We start from the raw sequence: 20,090 nt of genomic DNA, 5'->3' as shown, positions 1-20,090 counted from the left end.
CAATCTGAATTTCTAAAGCAATGTTGATGCTGAAATGGTAATAGAAACACTCTTTCATTATTTGTGTGACTAGACTTTTCTGCAGAATACTTTGCCATTTGTGAGTCTGGGAACATATCTCCTACAGACTTGTTTAACTAGTCACAACATTTAAAGGTCTCTCTGCATATCTAGCGTCCTTGATCTCTGTTCCTCCTTGGCACCGAAAGATGTTGTTGAAGTGCTGGCTTTCTGAGCGTCACTGGCTTTTGGGTGTTTTTGTGATCGCTCGTGCTTACCACAAACATCATCATTGTTCCCACGTCCCACCGTTAAAATGTCCTGCATATTTTACAGAATGTATGTTTTTCCAACGTTGCTTAGGATTATGTGAGAATATGTTGTGGTCCAAGAAGCTTGACATTTGCATATATATATATATATATATATATATATATATATATATATATATATATATATATATATATATGCAAATGCATATATATATAATATATATATATATATATATACACACACACGGGACATATATACACGGGACAAAGAGCTTATTGCTTGCCTCACGCAGTGTTGCCAAGTCTCACGAGAAAAAAAAGCGGCAATGCCTTTCAAAACAAGCCCAATCCCGCTTATTATAAGCGGACTTGGCAACTGTGGTCACGCACTCAATGCATGCTTGCCACATGGCTGCCCTGGGTCCTATACACTGCTAGTTACGGAGATTGCAGTGACCACAGACAGTACACAGTACGTGCCTTTTGCAGAAATTAAAGGTTTGTTGACATAATGGTGTTTAACAGTAGTTTTGCGCAAAATACGGGAGTCCTAGCAAATAAGGGAGAGTTAACAGGTCTGCATTAATGTGTACAGTTACTAAAATTAACAAGTGTTATGAAACACGGGGGCACCTGTCTGCCTGCCTCCTTCCTTCCTACCCTCCCCTCTCGGGTTGCAGTGCTGGTTTGTTTTACAGCTATCTTTTCCTTGAACTATGAGTTGGTCTTGCACGTTGCATTCGATCTTCACGTGCTTGGCTGCCTTCCACAGTAATACCCCAGCTCTATAAAGCAGGAAAATCAGAACTCCTCCCACACACACAAAAAGTAGTTTCTGAAAGGTTCGCAGTGATTACTCAGAAGTCGATAGTTGTCTACAAGCTGCAGTTTGAAAGCGAAATGTAAGTTTAGTTTTATCTTGGTGAAAATGCCTTTGACTTTTCCACTGTATACCTATTTATGTCTCTGTGGATTCTACAATTTAAATAAGTAATTGTTTACTCGCAGAGACTCGGGCTACTATATTTGTTATATGCAGATTTTCATTATGATATACATATTGAGATGTATTTGCAAGCTTAATAACGTATATATTTAAGTACTGCATTTTTTTTTTTTTTTTTTTTTTGCTGTTCTGCAGTTACAGTTTTCGAGTGGTTGCCTTTATCTCAATTATAATGGCGTCTGTTCCTTCAGCTGGCTGCCTGCTTGCAAGAAACCAGTTTTACAGAAGTATGTTCCTTTTAATTTTATGTATGTTTCTTGAATTCTACTAAATATATGAAAATACTTTATGAAAAGTAGTTACATATTCTAAGTTTACTAATTAAAGCCAAGAATGGTGGTTATGCTTCCCTTTAAGTGTTTTTGACAAGTAGATATGCTGAATTGAGAGAAAAAAAAAAAAAAAAAACCTAAACAGGTTAAACATACGATTTGTATACAATCCTAAACTTTGCACTTTGACGACTGTATTTTTAAAGGTTTAACTTGTATGGGCATTCTCCAAGTGGTAGTTTATACTAATGTATGCAAGTTGTAATCCTTGCTTGAGGTCATTAGCACACCAAAGCCAACTTTATCATTTTAAATAGTTAAGTGTTTCAACTAAACCAATACCTTGAACTGATAAATTACAACAGCCTATTCTGGTCTGTTCTGTTACAACTGAAGGGTGGTGTTGTAAAATTTAACTCACAATTTAATCTTCTTTGGGGGAATTTAAAATGGGATATCAACCTTTTCCAGGACACTCCACAATTACACATAGGCCCTACTGTAGTTCCCGCTGGCAGGGGTTTCACACAGGACGCGGGGACCTCCCGCTCTGAAGCATAGCGCCGATACCAAACAACCACGCTACATTGCAGGAGTATATATTGGGGCTTATCTTAATGGGAGGCTGTGTGGTCCAGTGGTTATAGAAAAGGGCTTGTAACTAGAAGGTCCCTGGTTCAAATCCCACATCAGCCACTGGCTCATTGTGTGACCCTGAGCAAGTCACTTAACCTCCTTCTGCTCCGTCTTTTGGGTGAGACATAGTTGTAAGTGACTCTGCAGCTGATGCATAATTCACACACCCTAGTCTCTGTAAGTCGCCTTGGATAAAGGAGTCTGCTAAATAATCAATAATTAATGTTTTAAATTGCTTCACCTAAAAGCCCTGGGGCTATATTTAACACTATTTAAATTGTTCGTACGCACAGAGTTTAAAATGTTCACGTGACCAATTAAATTCTGATTTATCAATCTTGCGTAAGGCACTCGTACGCACATTTCTAAGTAATAAGTGTTTGTAAATCTCAATGTCACTAAAATTGTTCGCAAGTGGAAATTTGCATTTAAAAAGCACCTGTATAGCCTTATATGGTAAATGTAGCTGTCTGTCACAGTTTAGTGAATAGGGCCCTGTGATAATCGCGTTTTCACGGGCTGCGCGGAAATCGTGAAATAACTAATTTGTATTTCATACAAAATATGTGCCTGCCTGTAATATTCGCCATGCACACAGCGCTGTGCAGTGATTATGTCATGTGACTATCTGCAATCTAAGCGGGAAATTAAAATACTACACATTGTAAACAAGAAAAAAATGGATGTCTCTATAGGCTAAAAATGTGTCTGCAGCAGATCACGTAAAGCACTATCCAGCAGGAGTTTACAAAGCAATGAAAGTAAGCTTTTCTGTACGTCCTGCAACGTTACTGTAGATCACTACCGAAACTCGTCAGTTGACAGCAAGTATTCACCGAAAGAGAAAGGCGGAAATCCAGAGCAGTACTGTGACTGCTTTACTTGCAAAGAAACAAAACGGTTACTCCATATTCCAAAAGTCCACTTATCAAATTTTGACCTGACAGAGGCGTTTGTTTGCGCAAATATCCCTTTTGAAAAAACTGGACAACCAAAAGTTATGGAAATTGTTCAGACAGAGTGTAGCAAATGGTAGAGCGATTCCTTCGTCAGCCCAGCTGAGACATGAATACTTACCTACAATTGCCGAGTATCACAAGCAGGAGATTATGGAATTGGTAAAACAGTCTGGTTGCATGTCAGTGATCACTCTGACGAGTCGACTGATGCACAAGATCAGTATGGGTTACACATTGTATTTGTTTTGCAAGACCTAGTAAATGATGAACATGCACCTGACATACTAGGACTGAAAGCTGTCCTTGCAGATACACTTTACCTACAGGCTGTTAAATACAACACCGTTTCACAAGCTATTATAAAGTGCTTGAATAACTTTAATGTTCATTTTGATGTCAGTGCATTTATCTGTGTATTTGCAGTTTAAAATAATAATAATCTGTACACGTAATTTATAACATATTTCCTTGCACATTCCGCGAAATACGATACTTTACCCATGACACTGCTGTGAACATTTCCGCGATTTTCACAGGGCCTTAGTTATGAAGAATAAATGAATGGTGGGTTCCGCCTGGCCATTTACCACAGCAGTTAGTAGACGGAGTCGGGCATACATATAACCTGCACAAAGTGAGTGGTACTCTGACATGTTCACGAAATGAAATTCATTCAATGTCAGTGCTTTTAATTGCTATTTGGGTGCAGTCCATAGCACCAACTGTATTGGGGGAACCCAGCAATTAAATGAAAATCCCTTTTTATTTCAATCTGCTGTCCGTCAGTATAAGGAAACTGAATGTACGGAGGACAAAGGGCAATGATGAGTCCAAAACCACTGGCATCAGTGCACCAAAAGAGGCTTGTGAAATGCCACAGTGGTAATCAATATTGATACCACTGCGTGGATAATAATGATAATATTAGGCTAATTATATAGACACGTCAAATTTCAGCTATGCACTTAATTGTTTTTCATTATGTAGTGATGGTGTATTATCCTGAATAATAGGGGTTAGATTTATTCCTTGCAGTACCATCATTCTAACACAAGGAAACGCATAGTCCAGAGTGCGTGAGTCTACGAACATTTCCACGCAAAGTTGTATGTTGGTAAATCTCATACTTTCTGTTAGACTGTGCATCCGTACAGTTTGGAATGACATTAGTGCGTATGCATGATTGATAAATATAGCCCCTGGCCACTACCCCTGTGCACGCTACAATCCCGCACTAGTAAGTTATAACAATGGAAGTGCAAAAAAAATAAAAAGAGAGAATGAGTTCAGGTACTAAACTTGATTAAACTAGTAATTCACGTATTGTTTGGAAAGCATGCTTCATTTATTTTCTATGTGAACAAAGTTTGTTTAACTGTTTGTTTTTTTTGTGTTTATTTTTTTAGCTCGATACAATTCAACATCCAGCACTTCATCTGCTGGCTCATCTCATGATCACATTACTGACCATGAGAAGACACCTGTTGTACATGGTGAGACATTATTATTATTTGTTTATTTATTATTTGTTTATTTAGCAGACGCCTTTATCCAAGGCAACTTACAGAGACTAGGGTGTGTGAACTATGCATCACCTGCAGAGTCACTTTCAATTACGTCTCACCCGAAAGACTGAGCACAAGGAGGTTAAGTGACTTACTCAGGGTCACACAATGAGTCAGTGGCTGAAGTGGGATTTGAACCGAGAACCTCCTGGTTACAAGCCCATTTCTTTAACCACTGGACCACACAGCCTCCTTATTATTTAAACCTAACATTATTTATCACCTAAGAACTATTTTAAGACAAACAAAAAAAAAAAAAATGTTGACGGTGACTTTTTTCTTTATACTTTTACTACTGTATAATTTATTCAGGCATACATATCCCTTTTGAGAAGTGTTGGTTGCTGAAAAGGTTCTTCCACAGTGAAAACCAACCAATTGTTACAGAGATTTCTTCTGGCAGGTTGGTAAACTTATACTTGACGCCCAGAAAACATAAACAAACATATTTTAAAGTGTATTTTTGACACTTGGATCTTTATTTTGACCACCAATTAAGCCCATTTACATCCAGTGCAAAGATTTAACTGTTTGTTTCTGCAAGACATAAAAGTTTATTACCTTTTGCACTGCAATAAAGGCTTAGTAAATCTAGCCCAATGTTGTAGCCCTGATGTATAAGTGCTAAACTAAAAATGCAAACAGCTGCAGATTTTGTAAACCTTTCTGTTCATTATATAATCATGCCCTCTCTTTCTCTCTACAGTACTCCCAGTTAATGCAAACTGAAGATTACATTTCTGCAAGTTCTGTAAACATAAAATAATTCTGACTGCTGGATCAAGGTATTTCGGTTGTCCTACCTTGACCTGCTCCCTGGTAGTTGGCTGGTTACTGAAGTATTCATCTGAAAGTGAGGCGATGGAGTGCCATTGGTTATGAAAGACCACATACGCAGGGTGTAAATCAAGTATAACTAATACTGTTTTAGATAAGGGAAAACTGAATCGGTCTTGGCAGTTTAACTTGCCTTCTAGTTCAGGGGTTAAGACTGTACCAGCAAATTAAACCTGGGGGTTTAACACAGTGCATTTAAGTGCTGTGCCATTTTAACATTTTTGCATGTTCAATAATCCATCTGGGGCTGTCAATCTGTACTATTGTAGCATTGGTATCAAACTTAAATGTATTATTTTGTCCCTTTCATGCTATGTAAAAATACAGTACCCTGTTCCCTATGTCTTTGTCATTAGTGGAATTGAAATGAGAAAAGGAGAGCTAACAAAGGATGTTGGTTGGTTTGGCCAATTAAACTGAGGCCAAACCAACCATTTTGCCATTTTTGTATGTAAATCACTGTTCCAGTGTTTTTATTTTGGTGTTGTATATGTTTTTACTGGTATTAGCAGTATCAGCTTAGCCGTCTGTATATATTTATGTTTTGTATTCAGTTTAATTCATTTATACCATCTGAATAAATATTTTATATGACACAGATGTCTGTTTTGTTTGTGAGTGTGTTTTTTAATATACACTTTGTGGTGCCATAATACCGTAAGGTTCCAACATACTTGATTTTGACAGAAGGTACCCTAGTTGTTGGCACTTGGCAAAACTGTTTAACTCCCTGCTTGGCACTAATCTCTAAGGGATTGCAAGAACAATGCTAATCAAGGTCTTCAAAGCCAGATAAATATTTTAGGAACTATCATTACAAATAAAATGGAAAATGTATAATAAACGTACCTCTAACTACAGATTGATTTTTATTTATTATCCCATGCCAGTACATACGTCTGTCACCAAGTTTTACACATACAGCAGTCTCCGCGTATATGAACACCTAGAGAACACTTCGGCTAAGAGAACACCCTTGTGGTGAAACAGATTTTTCCCATTGTAAGTGCTCCGCCTGAAGGAACAGGGACTTCACTTATAAGAACACCTTTTTGGCACCGATGGCGATTTGTTCACAACTGATCCAGTACTGTTTTGTAACCTGATAACTCATCCGACTTAAAATAGTTTATTCAATTTTTTCAAAACTGACTTGTCATTGTGAGTCTTGAGGAACACTGATTGGTTTATTCAATATTTCAATTCATCATTCTTTCATTGTGTATTCTGATTTCCACGAGTGCACCTCTTTGCTACAAAACGGCATGTAAACAAGTTGGAAATTGTTCGAGCGCTTGAAAAAAATCTGAATCAAGCAATTTGGTGTTTCCTGTGCTGGTGAGTTGCTTCACCATTCTGTTAAATAATGTTGTGCGTGTCTTGAATATTGCTCCTGTACATGTATTCATAGTTAATCTAGAGCTGCTGCTGCATTTTTGTAACGTGTGTAGGGTGCTGTGTTAATTTAGTTTGACAGTTTATTAACGTTAGTTTATTACTTTATTCTAGTTTATTAACATACACTTGCCTATTGCTCTTCTCTTACGTATTCTGTTCATTTCATGTGTTGATGCACATGCGTCATGACAAGTAATACATATTTATTGATTGATTCATATTGTGTCTGTTGTCAGCTCCGTCTTAGAGAACGCTTGCTTCCAGAGGGATGTTCTCTTAGCCAGCGACTACTGTACTTGTTATAAAACATTGTTAGGACATTCTTTCACATATATTATTGAAAGTGTCAGGGTACCTAGTCATGCCTGTTAACCTGTCTTTACTACAGTATATGTACCTATTAATGTTCAGTTTTTTACTTGTATGTAGGTAACCGCTTGTTCAATTGTAATAAAGCTTAGTTACGTTTTATTAATATGGGGACTATATGGAGGACACAACTTAGATCACATTTACACATACATGTCTAAGAGGGAATGATGATAATGGAACTGATCAATCTAATTTGGTATCGACAGGAGATTGTGTTACACACAGCTCAGCCCCTGATCTTTATACCTGTTTACCCAGATCTGTGGAACATTTTCATGGATATTGATATGTTAAAAGTATTTAATGTATTCCACATAAACTGAATGCAAGTTCAGGTACCAACAAGTCATGCTGATTTATTTTTATAAATATCCTTCTGGTATTCTCCCCAGCAAATAAAACTGCAGTTGAAAGAAGTCTGCAAACATCTAGTTTACACATTTTAGGCTGGTGGTTTCAGTATCTGCAACTGTTTAGATCATTCAAATAGACCTTGTAATGTGTTCTTGATTACTTTGGTCAGAGAGAGGGTCGTTAATGGGGAATTTTACATACTGCTACAATACGTACCAGATTTAAAAGTATGTACTGTATGTAATCATGTCGTTCTGAATTAATACTTGTTCTGTTGAAAATAAAGTACTGTACCAACAAAGCAAACTACAGTACATCTCAATGGAAGCCTACTTATTTTAAAACAGTCCTTTCAGACAAGGGTTGGAACGGGCTAAAATGAAATAATCAGATATATCACACTCATTTAACTGTCACTGAAGTCAAAATTGTATAGGTTTGGATATTTGAGTGCTGACTGTACTACTAAAGTAGCTTTTTTTATTATATTAAAGAATATCATGGGTTTTAAGTATTATATTGCAATTTAAATAAAGGTTAACAAGGCCACCTACACTCACAGCTCCCCTGTAACAAAACACCCTGTACGCAGATCCCCTTAACCTGCAAACTCAGTCAGAAATATTTGTACACGAAGAGGTGCTGACATCATCATAGACTCCTTCTGGCAGTTTCCAATAGCAACAAACCTGTTGCACTCAGACTAGTGAAGGACAAATGCATGGGTTGAAAAATGGTACAAAACACTTTTTATCAGTGGTGGAATTTAGATCTGCTGCACAATTTGTGTTTTTTTTTTTTTTTTTCCCAAACGGGCTTCCATTGAAGCTTGGGCTATCTTTGCTTGACTTTCTTTCAATTTCAAATGAGACTTACTGCTCAAATATTCAAGAGTACGATTTGCATTCCCAGTGATTTTTGTTTTACAAACTTGGCAGCACAAAATGTCCTCAACTCCCTTTCCAGACTTTTTCAGCGATTTAAATTTGAGGTCAGGGTATTCACTGCAATATTCCTCTATATATTTTCTTTTGTGAGCCATTATTGAAATGAAGCAACAAACTTGGCCCCCGTTACTGTGCAGTGCTGTGTTGAGCCGCCTGCCACAAACATAACTACATTAATGCTCTTCCTTAACTTTGACCCCAACGTAATGAATGCTGCATAAATGATCTGCAGCTCAGCATTTTTCTTACTTTGCTCATCTGTAAATTTCAGTTATTATCTATGGAACTATCTTTTCATCGGTTTGTGGCTGTGCAGTGAAATCACTCACTATTTGGAAAGACAAGATACAAAAATAAAACTATGTAAGTACCTGTACACTACTGTATACATAATAATGGTAGCCTATTAAACTTGTTATTTAGATGATGGTGTCTTGTTGAATTGTCTTGAGGTCTTGTCATCTTCCAACATGGTCAGATTGTCTCTCTGTGAAATAGAAGTGCACCTTAACACAAGTGTTACTCACATACTACTTCCCTGATGGCTTGCACTGACTGTGCTGGTAATCATGCTTGCGTTCTGTATCAACCAGTGGCAAAATAAAGTAAATTAGGAAGTGTGTTCTTACCAAAAGGCTGCCTAATTACGTGCAATTGTAATTTGTCTGTTAGAACTTTTCAGAATATTGATGTATTAGCCAAATATTACTGTTATTATTAAGTATTAGAAAGTTATAGTATTTGGTCCAATTATCCATATTGGAAGGTACACGAATCTAAAGGTATTATCTTTTTTTGTAATGTAATCATAAGCACATATCACATTGTTCATGGAGTTTCCACTGAAGGATTATAGCACAGCTAGTAGCTGTACAGATTTTGGTATAGTTGAGTAATACGTGTGTATTCAGACAAAGCTTGCACTGTCTATTTAATACAGAGCGAGCACAAGCCAGTGTAGGGCAGCAGGATCAGTGGAAGAGAATCAGGCTGTTGAAGAAAAACAATATACTTCAGTGAAGATTAGAAACCACAAGTACCGTCAGCTTTAAAGGGGCATAAGCCTATTTTGTATTTCGAAGCAAGTTAATAGAGAGCTATTCATTTTATTGCTGAAATGTCTCGGCTCATTGGAAGTCACATCCAATCCTGACAGATCCTAAGATGTCAATATGATGGTACAGTATGTTCATACATACTGCTGCCACAGTACTTCCTTCATCTGTATCAAATGCTGTTCATTTATAAGAACAGATACGGCCTCATAGGTCCAAAGACACCAAGCCTCTTTGGACCATAATCAGAACACCATCTTCAAGACAGTCCCCTAAAATCAGCCAGTCCATATGTCTGTCTCTCTCTAGAGAACCTCCTTGAGACATTGTCCTCCATTGCCAGGGTACTCCTATGAGGAGAAAAGCTGTATGATTTTGAATTTCCTTTCTCCTCTCGCTCTCTTGTACTCTCCTCTACTCCCACACCGAACTGAGAGCGCTGCAAGTTTATATACCGTGGCCGAGGGGTTTAACTAGCTAGTAATTATTCTATTACCCCTCGGCCACAAGCTGCACGAGTTTATTAATTACATGTGAGTGCCAGCTAGTTTAACAACGCACTAGCCGACAGCCACACATTACACAAGGTTTTACATATACACTGGCAGAAGACGAGCGGCCTAATCTCGCATCTGCCAGAAACAAAACAATCATTAAATGTCATTAAATACAAACACAAATACAAATCTTAATACAGAATAATACAGGGGTGGAGGGGTACCCCGTTCCACATAAATAATCATGTACAGGGCTCCTCGCACTGTTACAGGTACCTTACAGTGTTTAAGGATTTCTACTATGAAGAACCCCTAACTATACACTGAGTCAAAGACACTCAATAACTTTACTACGCGATGTTCAAACAAAATGTTATCACAGTTGAATGAGCGCTTCACTAGATACATGTAAAACTTTAGTGTGACATACAGACAAAAAGTCAGACATACAAATACTGTATGATGCCTCCATATACCCCTAGATTCTGGTTCTCTTAAGAACAGAAAATAAATGGTTACAATTTACTTGGAAATTCATAATTTCTGAAGATTTAGTTTTATTGTAATGTGTTATGATATTCAGCTACAGGTGAGACAATATTACTGTATTTACAACCATATTCAGAAACAGCACTTGCGTGTAAATTGTGATTTTTCACGTTGAATAAAAACTCATTATCACTCAAGTGTTATTTCAGAATATAGCTCTTAGTCTAGTGTTGTAAAATACATTGATGTTGACATTGCTGTGAGTTATTTTCCTTAGGGGCCTGACATTGTCTGATGTCTGCATGGACACTGCAAGCTATCATCACTATATCCCTCAGGCAACTGCCATACGCACTATTAAACATGTGGATGACTTTGACTGATGTTTGATGACACACTTCAGAAGTCCAGTTTAAAATTAAATATATACTTTTTTAAAAGAGCAAACTTTATTTGCTGCAAGTGGTTAGTTATTATTTTCTTGGTGCTCACACGTTTCACAAGTAAATCAAAAATAGACACCAAACTTTGGGACAGAAACAAGAGAAAACATCTTTGGACATGATTTTTTTCATGTGTGTCAGAGTTACAAAAGTATTTGAAAAACAAATTTTGCAAAGTTTCAAGGATTTTTAAGGGCAGTTGCCCAACAAAAGTGCACATTTTGTTTCTAGACAGAAAGCCAAAGACAGATAGTCTTTGAAACTGTCACACAAAATCACCTGTCAGCTTTCTAATCACCTTTTGTGTCCTTAATTTTTGTTCACAAATTACCCCAAGTTAAGACTGACAATAATAAGATACAGTATTTTTTTTGTGGAATTATATTACACTTGTAGGGATTCCCTACATTTAATGGATACATTATTTAGTCAATATAACAAATTTCACAATAATCATGTAAACAAATGCGTTTGTTTTAAAATTATATTTTACCTGTATGTTTTTTGATGTTCCAAAATGTAACATACCATATTATTGTGGACAAATGTTGCACCATTTCTCATGGGTATATACACATTTTTTGTGTTCTTTACTCATAGTAAAAATGTAAAAAAGTGCTATTATTTGGTTTATTCAATTTTTTTGAGATGCCATTACATGTCAGTTTATTTGAATTGCAAATGTTCAGCAATTAACCGTGTGTAGCAGGGCGATTGCCCTGCACGTGTGTATTTAGCGTGGATATAATTTGTATGGGGAAATGGGTTTATTGTGTGTCGTTTTGGAGTTGATTTGTTTAATTGAATTATTGTTTTACAGACGGGCGTTCGATTGAGACTTGCTGCCTGCTAGGCTTGGTTGAGGGAAAGGGCAGCAGGTGATTGGCTGTGCTGGACCTCAATCAGCAGGTGGGCGGGTCTTGACCGAGTGTCCGGCAGTTCAAAAGCATCCGCGGGAGATGGTTCGGGGTGACTGTAACGCCATGCCAGAGGGGAGCAGCGTATACTCGGGAGGAGAGGGTCCGTTCTGCAGGAACGACAGCTAAGCAACCCTGAGACTGCAAGCGGTGCTTGTGAAGGCAATGCTCAGCCAAGGCCGTATGAAGCAGCACGAGTCGTTGTATGAATACCGGCTCATGAGTAGGTTAGTTAAGGGATTGTGATCCCATGTGATGTATAGCGAGGGTTACGTAGTGTAGCTGGTTCCTGGAGCGGGACGCCTCGTTTTAAGGCTAGCGCTCGCCCTCTGGGGCACCATTTATTTGTAGTTTTTGTACTGTGTTTTATTTTGCCTTTTGTACAGCTTGCTGTATGTGTCCTCTGTGCGTTACCATCGCTGGTAACGTCACATGACCACCTTTTAATTTCGTTTCTGTTTGTATTAATAAATCCTGCACGCCTGTGCCGGCGTTTCAACTCCACCCCCGGTGTCTCTCTGTACTTTGTAAACAGCGGCTATCCATGCATGTGATGTGAGACCCTGTCACACCGTGCTTACCTGATTCTTAATTGACTGAATGGGTGGAGGTAAACAATGCTTAGTGCATGCAAGCTGGATGACACAATTCTCCAATAAGAATTACAGGACCCGATCCTTAAAGGTGAGTCGTAACATGATTGAAACTCAATGAGCATGCTCTCAGTATCTGCCCACTCAGTCTGAAGCAGTTCAATGCATCTGGTCAATAAATATATGGTATTAGAAAAACTTTAAAGCACAGTCAGTTATTTCATGCTGTCATGTGTGCCCACTAGAGCACTTGTGAAAATGGAGTCCATAATTGGAACCTGAAGTCTTATGTCATTTAAGTTTATACTCCAATCTTGGTCCTACTTATATAAGTTTTCAGTCATTAGAAGTGGGGTAAACTACAGCTACTGTATGTTCTTTAGTACAACCCGTGATATCCTTGTGATTACTTCATGTGCCAAAGTTTTTTTAAAAGTTTAGCGGATATATCCCTGCCCTGCTCCAGACAGTAAACTGTGATCTGTAGTTTGTGCATGTGAAACTCATGCCTTATTCGCACTTGCCTCATAACTAGGGCTTCTGATTTTCGATTTTAACAGATTAAACACCCCCGATACAAAAAAATTAAATCGGTGGATAGCCAGTAAACACCGGAAAAACTGTGGCAATGGTTAATCTATTCACATTGACTTTACCCTTTTCATATTTAAAAGAATAAAACCTACTACAAAAATAATAACAAATACATTTCCCTGTGCTGCTGGGCAATGTCCCGCCTGATTAGTTCTGAATACTTTAAACCCGCCCCAACTACTGAGTGACAGTACATTCCTACATTTCTATTGGAGACTCCAATTGCGAGATTTTTAACAAGATTACAATCAGGATGGGGGCTTGTTAGCAGGATTTTAAGCTGTATTACAGTTAAGACACAGGATTTAAAACAGAATTGTGGTGAAATTGACAAAAATGCATACACACAAAAACCCCAGAAGAATGTGCCCGTGACCATAGGGATTTCGTTGTGGAAGACCGCAAAGGAAAGAAGGTACAACTTAAATGTGCAAGTACTGTCGATTTACTATACATATTGTAGCGATTTTGGTTCCCGCAGGCAGGCGCATTACACAGGGCGAGGCAATCCACACACAGGTGGAGGGCGGGCGCGAACCCGGGACCTCTTGCACTAAAGCATAGCGCCGATACCACTGTACAAAAGAGCCGGCTCTTTTGCAAGGAGCGTATATCGGCTTATGTCTTCATGTGTGATTACGGCACCTACCAGCCCTACTGCTGCCTTCCCCCCCGTGTATGCTACAATATTTTGACACACACACACACACACAAAAAACGCTCAAGCATTTTGGAAAGTAACCGAAAACACTAATTTCATACAGTATATCAAAAACGAAAGCTCCGAAAAAAACGATTTACATAAAACTCGAAAACAGCTAAAAATAAGCATAGAAAAATATAATTAATACAACCTGAAAAACAGAAGACCTACTCAAAACAGTAATTTATTTATAGTAGCAAAGTTCAAATCTGTTATTTCCATTTAAAAAACTATTGATAGTTTGTTTTTAGATGCTATTGTGTTGTTATTGGTAATACATTTCTGACAGTTAACTCACAGCATGTTAATAGCACTTTTTAAAAACTTCTATAAACCACATCTTGAATTGCATTATTTGTATTTCAATACATTATTGCTAGAAAAGGTACCGGTATGTTTTTTTTTTTTTTTTTTTTTTTTTACTTTCCTCAGTATCACAGATTCTAGTGACACCACATATTTATTTGTGTTAACTGAATGTCATATAGGAAATAATTCATTCTTGTTTTTTTTTCCAAACATAGTGTTTGTGCAGGGACTTTCCAAGTAGCAGGTTTTGTGAAACCATGCTCTTTGAAGATGAACAACATTCTTAGAGGAAATTACCCACTGGTCATGTTCAAAGCTTTGATTCCTTTGCTTATTGCAGTCCAAAATAACATCAAACATTTAAATTCTGACAATTTTCTCCTCTAACAGAATAGCTGAACCAATTCAAAGTAAATAAAGCTTCGATGAAGATTATTTTAAACCAAGTCTAGGGTATAAGAATCACGTGTTCTGTGATGCTGAAAGCATTCAAAGCATGTCACAGATTAAAGGTTTTGATCTGTTTTTATAAAGTTGTTCATTTTAGTGCTGTAAAACTCTGCCAGTGTAAATGTCTACAAAATGTGTTTAGTTTTCAAAAACACACTTAAACTCATTGGAGCCTGTATTCTAAAACAGATTTCTCAGTTGTGAAGTTTCAGAAATCCCCCATGCATCACATTTCACCAATGTCACGCTGAGAATACATTTTGTTCAACAGTTGTTTACAGGGTTCTATTTCAGGGCAGTGGTGATGTTTTTCCTAGAATGCCAAATTGTATATGTACCTGTTGGACTTTCGCAGGTGGTCATAATCAACCAAAGTACAAGTCATGCATAACAAAACCTTCACTACATGAAAAACCCTATCTTTAATACAGACAGTGTTTGAGTAAACACTGATAAGTTCCCATGGATCACAACAATGAGCATACACATAATCTAACTCAGTTACTCAATGTCATCTAATGTCTGGTTAAAAAAAAAAAAAAAAAAAAAAGGTAAGACAAGGCTTGTTACCCTGTCTGATCAAATTTGTTTTTAAAAAAAACAATATATATATATATATATATATGTGTGTGTATGTGTGTGTGTATATATATATATATATATATATATATATATATATATATATATATATATATATATATTTGTGTATATATATATATCGTTTTTTACAATTTTTTTTACAATTTCAAGCCTGTAGTATAGGCTGCCTTCATCTGCTGTCTTTTTGGTTCACAAAGTAAGAGGTTAAAATGTGTCTGGGAAGAAGGCAGCTTGTGTGTGTGTGTGCAGCTGAAAACACGTTTGTGTCTGATAAAGTAAATGCAAAGATATGGTAAACTGGAATTAATGAATACAATGAAAGAATGTAGTTAACAGCCACAGAGATATCATATTCAAGTCGAAAAAATAAACAGGATTATGGAGCTTTATTCCATCCACAGCTCCCCAAAATAGAATAAACATAAAAAAATACTGGAGACAGTCGTAATTATTTTCACAAGAAGCAGAAGCACATATGTGTGTGTGTGACATGATGGCTGTGTGGGTGATGGGGAAATAAACCAGACCAGTCCCGATCTTCAATGTGCAAAAACACGCGCCTTTATTTTGGCCTTCACAAAATAATAATGGAGCCAGGATACACAACAATGTGTAACCTGGCAACCACAAAAGAAAAAAATAAATAAGAAAGGAACCAGCAAAAAACGTGCACAATCCAAAAAAAAAACCCCAATAAACAATAGTCCGTCTCTCCTAAATCCTGGACGGGAAAACGGGGAAAACAGTCCGGCACTTCCGGGTTCGTGCTCCTCTTTTTATTCCAGAGCGTCCCGTTAGTGCTCTGGCAGACAAAAGTAAAAACACAAGACAGTTATTAGCAATCCACGCGCCACACACCCCTTCTCTTTGTTTTCCTTCCCCTGTTTATTTGTATCCTTGTTCCGTTATCTTTTCTCTCTCCGTCTTTCTCACACAGTACCTTGCAGGAAGGAACAGAAGCCTGGGCCACGCCCCCTTTTGTATGCTCCATCCCGTTCCCATTGGTCAGCGAGGGCAACCGCTGTTGACCAATGCGCGATTGCCACAGCGCCTCCCGTCTGAGTTGGTGACGTTGCGCACCGTGGTCCCTCCCCCTGTTCCAGGTGGCCGACTTCCACCTTTCCTGGGGGTATCTGCTCCTCCTCCCTATCGTCCTCACCGGTCGGGAGGGAGATCTCCAACAAGAGTTCATTCTCTCTTTGTCACAGTGTGTATGTATGTATAAGTATTGGATTTGTTCTACACTGTCAGTGGATAATGATAGAGCGGTTCACTGAATTAAAATGGGGTTAGGAGGTGACAGTCAGAGCCTACCTGGTTTGAATTTTGACTGTTCAGACACAGCTGTGAATCACAGGCTTAATTCATTGAAACTGCTCTTGAATTTATATTAATTTGTATCTAGCCTGGATAAGCCACAGCTAGATTTTTTTAGAGAATGTTACATCACATACTTTAAATTACTAGTTATCATGCAATTTTCTCTTAAATAAGAGTATTATAAAATCCAGGGAGATTTGTTGGTGCTGTAAAATGCTCAAAAACTCTTACAGTGACTTCCCTGGTAAGCAGTGAACATAGTATCTTAATATATAAAGAAGAAAGTTTGCCTGTCTGTCTGTTTCTTTATGCATTTGGAACCCGCAGGAGCCAGTGCAACCAAACTTTGCATGGCCTCCAGGGGAAGGTCAAGTGGATCCAAAATTTTGACCCCTGGGGTACTTTATTTAGCAACCCCATTGCTGGATCACTACAGTAGCCATTATCTCAAATTAAAGAAACCCACAAAACCAAAGAATAAATAAAAATAACAAAAATTAAAAAAAAAAAAAAAAATGGTTAAAACCAAAAAAAAAAAAAGTTAAATAAGGGAAAGGGGTCTGAGCGCATTGTGCACCCAAGATCGGTAACTTACAGGAAACCATAAATCTACCGTTCCCCAATTTGTCATGCTTGAAATATTGAAATATTGAATTTCCCAGGCAACGTCGGATACTTCAGCTTGTACTTGATATACTCCAATAAAGCCAATTTTAGTCGACTAACCCAATTTTATTCTGGGAAGTCACAAATCTCAAAAAAACAAAACAACAAACACAAATGACTGGACAAAGTCAAGGTAAATATGAGTGTACTGACAGTTCCGACATTTGTTTTGAATTCAAAGTCCAAAGCTTAAAATAACTAATGATTTTATTATTTTTATATTTTTTTTGGCAGACCTCTAATGTTGTTGCAAACTGATAATGTTCTGGGAAATTCTTTTTTTTTAAAAAAAACAAGCATGTTCTCAGATTAATACAATATTTTCAAACGATTAAATGTTTATTTATGTTCCTTGGACAGAAATATATAGTTACATTAGAAAATATAAAAGAACGAGATTTAAGATTTTACACTGGAGGTTATGGGTCATTCATTCAATTAAATTATGAATAACATAATCATTGATACCCAAGTCACATAAAATGCTCTACTTTAAAAGGATAATGATCTAAATAAATCTTTCTTAAGCACAACCCCGTCGAAACCAATTTATTACAAACAGCCATGTTAGCCAAATTCAGAGAAATAATAAACATTTTTATAGCCGCTGGAAAACAGATACTGGACAGTTTTGCACAAAGTAACAAAGTTATTTGTAAGACTGTGTCAGGGATGATGGAAGCATGTGTGTGTGCTGCTGAAACTACCTTCGTGCCTGGTGTCTGATGATGTAAAATGCAAAGAATGGTAAACTGGAATCTGTGAATAACAAAATAAAATTAGAGTCAGTCCAATATTAAGGAGTCAGTCCAATATTTTTAATGATAGAGCGGTTCACTGAATTAAAATGGGGTTAGGAGGTAACAGTCAGAACCTACCTGGTTTGAAATTTGACTGTTCAGGCACAGCTATGAATCACAGGAAAAGACCCAGCTAGATTTTTACAGCATTTTCAGCACTGACCATAAATTAGTAGTATAATTCATATACTCCAGTAAAGCAAATTTTAGTCAACGTTACCCAATTTTATGCTGGGAAGCTGAGTCACATATCTCAAAAGAAAAAAATAATAAATAAAATACTCACAATGAATACTGACAGTTCCAGAACATTTGTTTTTAATTCAAAGTCCAAAGCTTAAAATAACTAAGGATTTTTTGGCAGTTCTCTGCTGTTTACACAAACTGATAACGTTTTGGGAATTTCTTTTTTTTTTTTTTTTTAAACAAGCATGTTTTCAGATTCATAAAATATTCTTTAATTTGGCTATATTTAAGTATTTCTAGTGGGAACAGAAAACAATTAAATGTGTATTTATGTTCCTTTGACATAAATATACAGTTACTTTGAAAAATATAAATGAAAAAAGATTTAGCATTTTTACACTGGAGGTCATGGGTCATTCATTCAATTACATTGATAACCAAGTCACATCAAATGTTCTATTTTAACAAGATAGGGATCTAAATAATTATTTCTTAAGCACACAAACAGCCATTTTTTTTACCACATTCAGAAAATCAATATACATTTTTATAATGGCTGGAAAATGGATACTGGTCACTGATCATTTTAGTGTGGTACACCTGTTTTGGAGGATTTTCAAATTCGTCCCACATCCAGCACTGTTATCATCATCATTTTGCATGGACACAGCTAGATTCTGATTCAGCCAGACTGACAAAATAAGTCACAATTAAAAACCCAAATGAACAAAGTCTAAGTCATTGAACCCCCATGTCTTTTATCGTCATCCACTTCCCATGTCTTCCTGCCATCTGCTGGATTATTTATATAAGAGCAATGAGGTGGTGGAGATGGTGTGCTGCCAAGTTATCAATGGAACTAACAGAAAGCATAGTCAAATGTTTTATAGCTGAATTAAAGCAAATAGCATTTCACAAGGTTATCTAACTTTATAGAGGCAGCTTGGTTGGTCTGATTTTATGTAATCCAATTTGTATTCTGTGTCGTGGCTTATGACTTTACTCTGCTACAGCTTCTCTTCTTTTCATAACCACCATTTTTTTAGCATTCTATATTTTCAAAAATTCTAGCATTTTATTTACAGAAATATAACAGCCATAATACAACCATTACATTACATAAGCCTGACTTCTATTATATGTAAACTTATGGAAACTATAATAAGATCCAAAATGGAAAATTACCTATATGGTAACAATATCCTAGGAGACAGTCAGCATGGTTTTAGGAAAGGGAGATCGTGTCTAACTAACCTGCTTGATTTTTTTGAGGATGCAACATTGACAATGGATAATTGCAAAGCATACAACATGGTTTATCTAGATTTCCAGAAAGCTTTTGACAAAGTCCCGCATAAAAGATTAATTCTCAAACTGAACACAGTAGGGATTCAAGGAAATGCATGCACATGGATTAGGGAGTGGTTAACATGTAGAAAACAGAAAGTACTGATTAGAGGAGAAACCTCAAAATGGAGCGAGGTAACCAGTGGTGTACCACAGGAATCAGTATTAGGTCCTCTGCTATTCCTAATCTACATTAATGATTTAGATTCTTGTATAGTAAGCAAACTTGTTAAATTTGCAGCCGACACAAAAATAGGAGGAGTGGCAAACACTGTTGCAGCAGCAAAGGTAATTCAAAATGATCTAGACAGCATTCAGAACTGGGCAGACACATGGCAAATGACATTTAATAGAGAAAAGTGTAAAGTACTGCACACAGGCAATACAAATGTGCATTATATATATCATATGGGAGATACTGAAATTGAAAAAGGAATCTATGAAAAAGACCTAGACAATGTGGGGAATCTATAAAAAAGGCCAACAAGATGCTCGGATATATT

At 37.0% G+C, this 20,090-nt stretch overlaps 1 protein-coding gene across 1 annotated transcript; it reads left to right on the top strand.

Moving 5' to 3' along the window:
• Positions 1-1,033: 1,033 nt before the first annotated feature.
• On the top strand, positions 1,034-6,147 carry LOC117399733 (pancreatic progenitor cell differentiation and proliferation factor-like protein). The gene is made up of 5 exons (XM_033999089.3): positions 1,034-1,174; positions 1,414-1,505; positions 4,552-4,638; positions 5,023-5,113; positions 5,417-6,147. The coding sequence occupies exons 2-5, from the start codon at positions 1,451-1,453 to the stop codon at positions 5,427-5,429; spliced, it is 246 nt and encodes an 81-aa protein (XP_033854980.1). The 5' UTR covers positions 1,034-1,174; positions 1,414-1,450; the 3' UTR covers positions 5,430-6,147.
• The last annotated feature ends 13,943 nt before the right edge of the window (positions 6,148-20,090 follow it).

This window comes from Acipenser ruthenus, chromosome 4, assembly GCF_902713425.1.
Source record: "Acipenser ruthenus chromosome 4, fAciRut3.2 maternal haplotype, whole genome shotgun sequence".
In the NCBI taxonomy this organism is placed as follows: Eukaryota; Metazoa; Chordata; class Actinopteri; order Acipenseriformes; family Acipenseridae; genus Acipenser; species Acipenser ruthenus.
The sequence above is the reverse complement of the archived record's forward strand: the minus strand, read 5'-3'. Positions and strand labels throughout refer to the sequence as shown.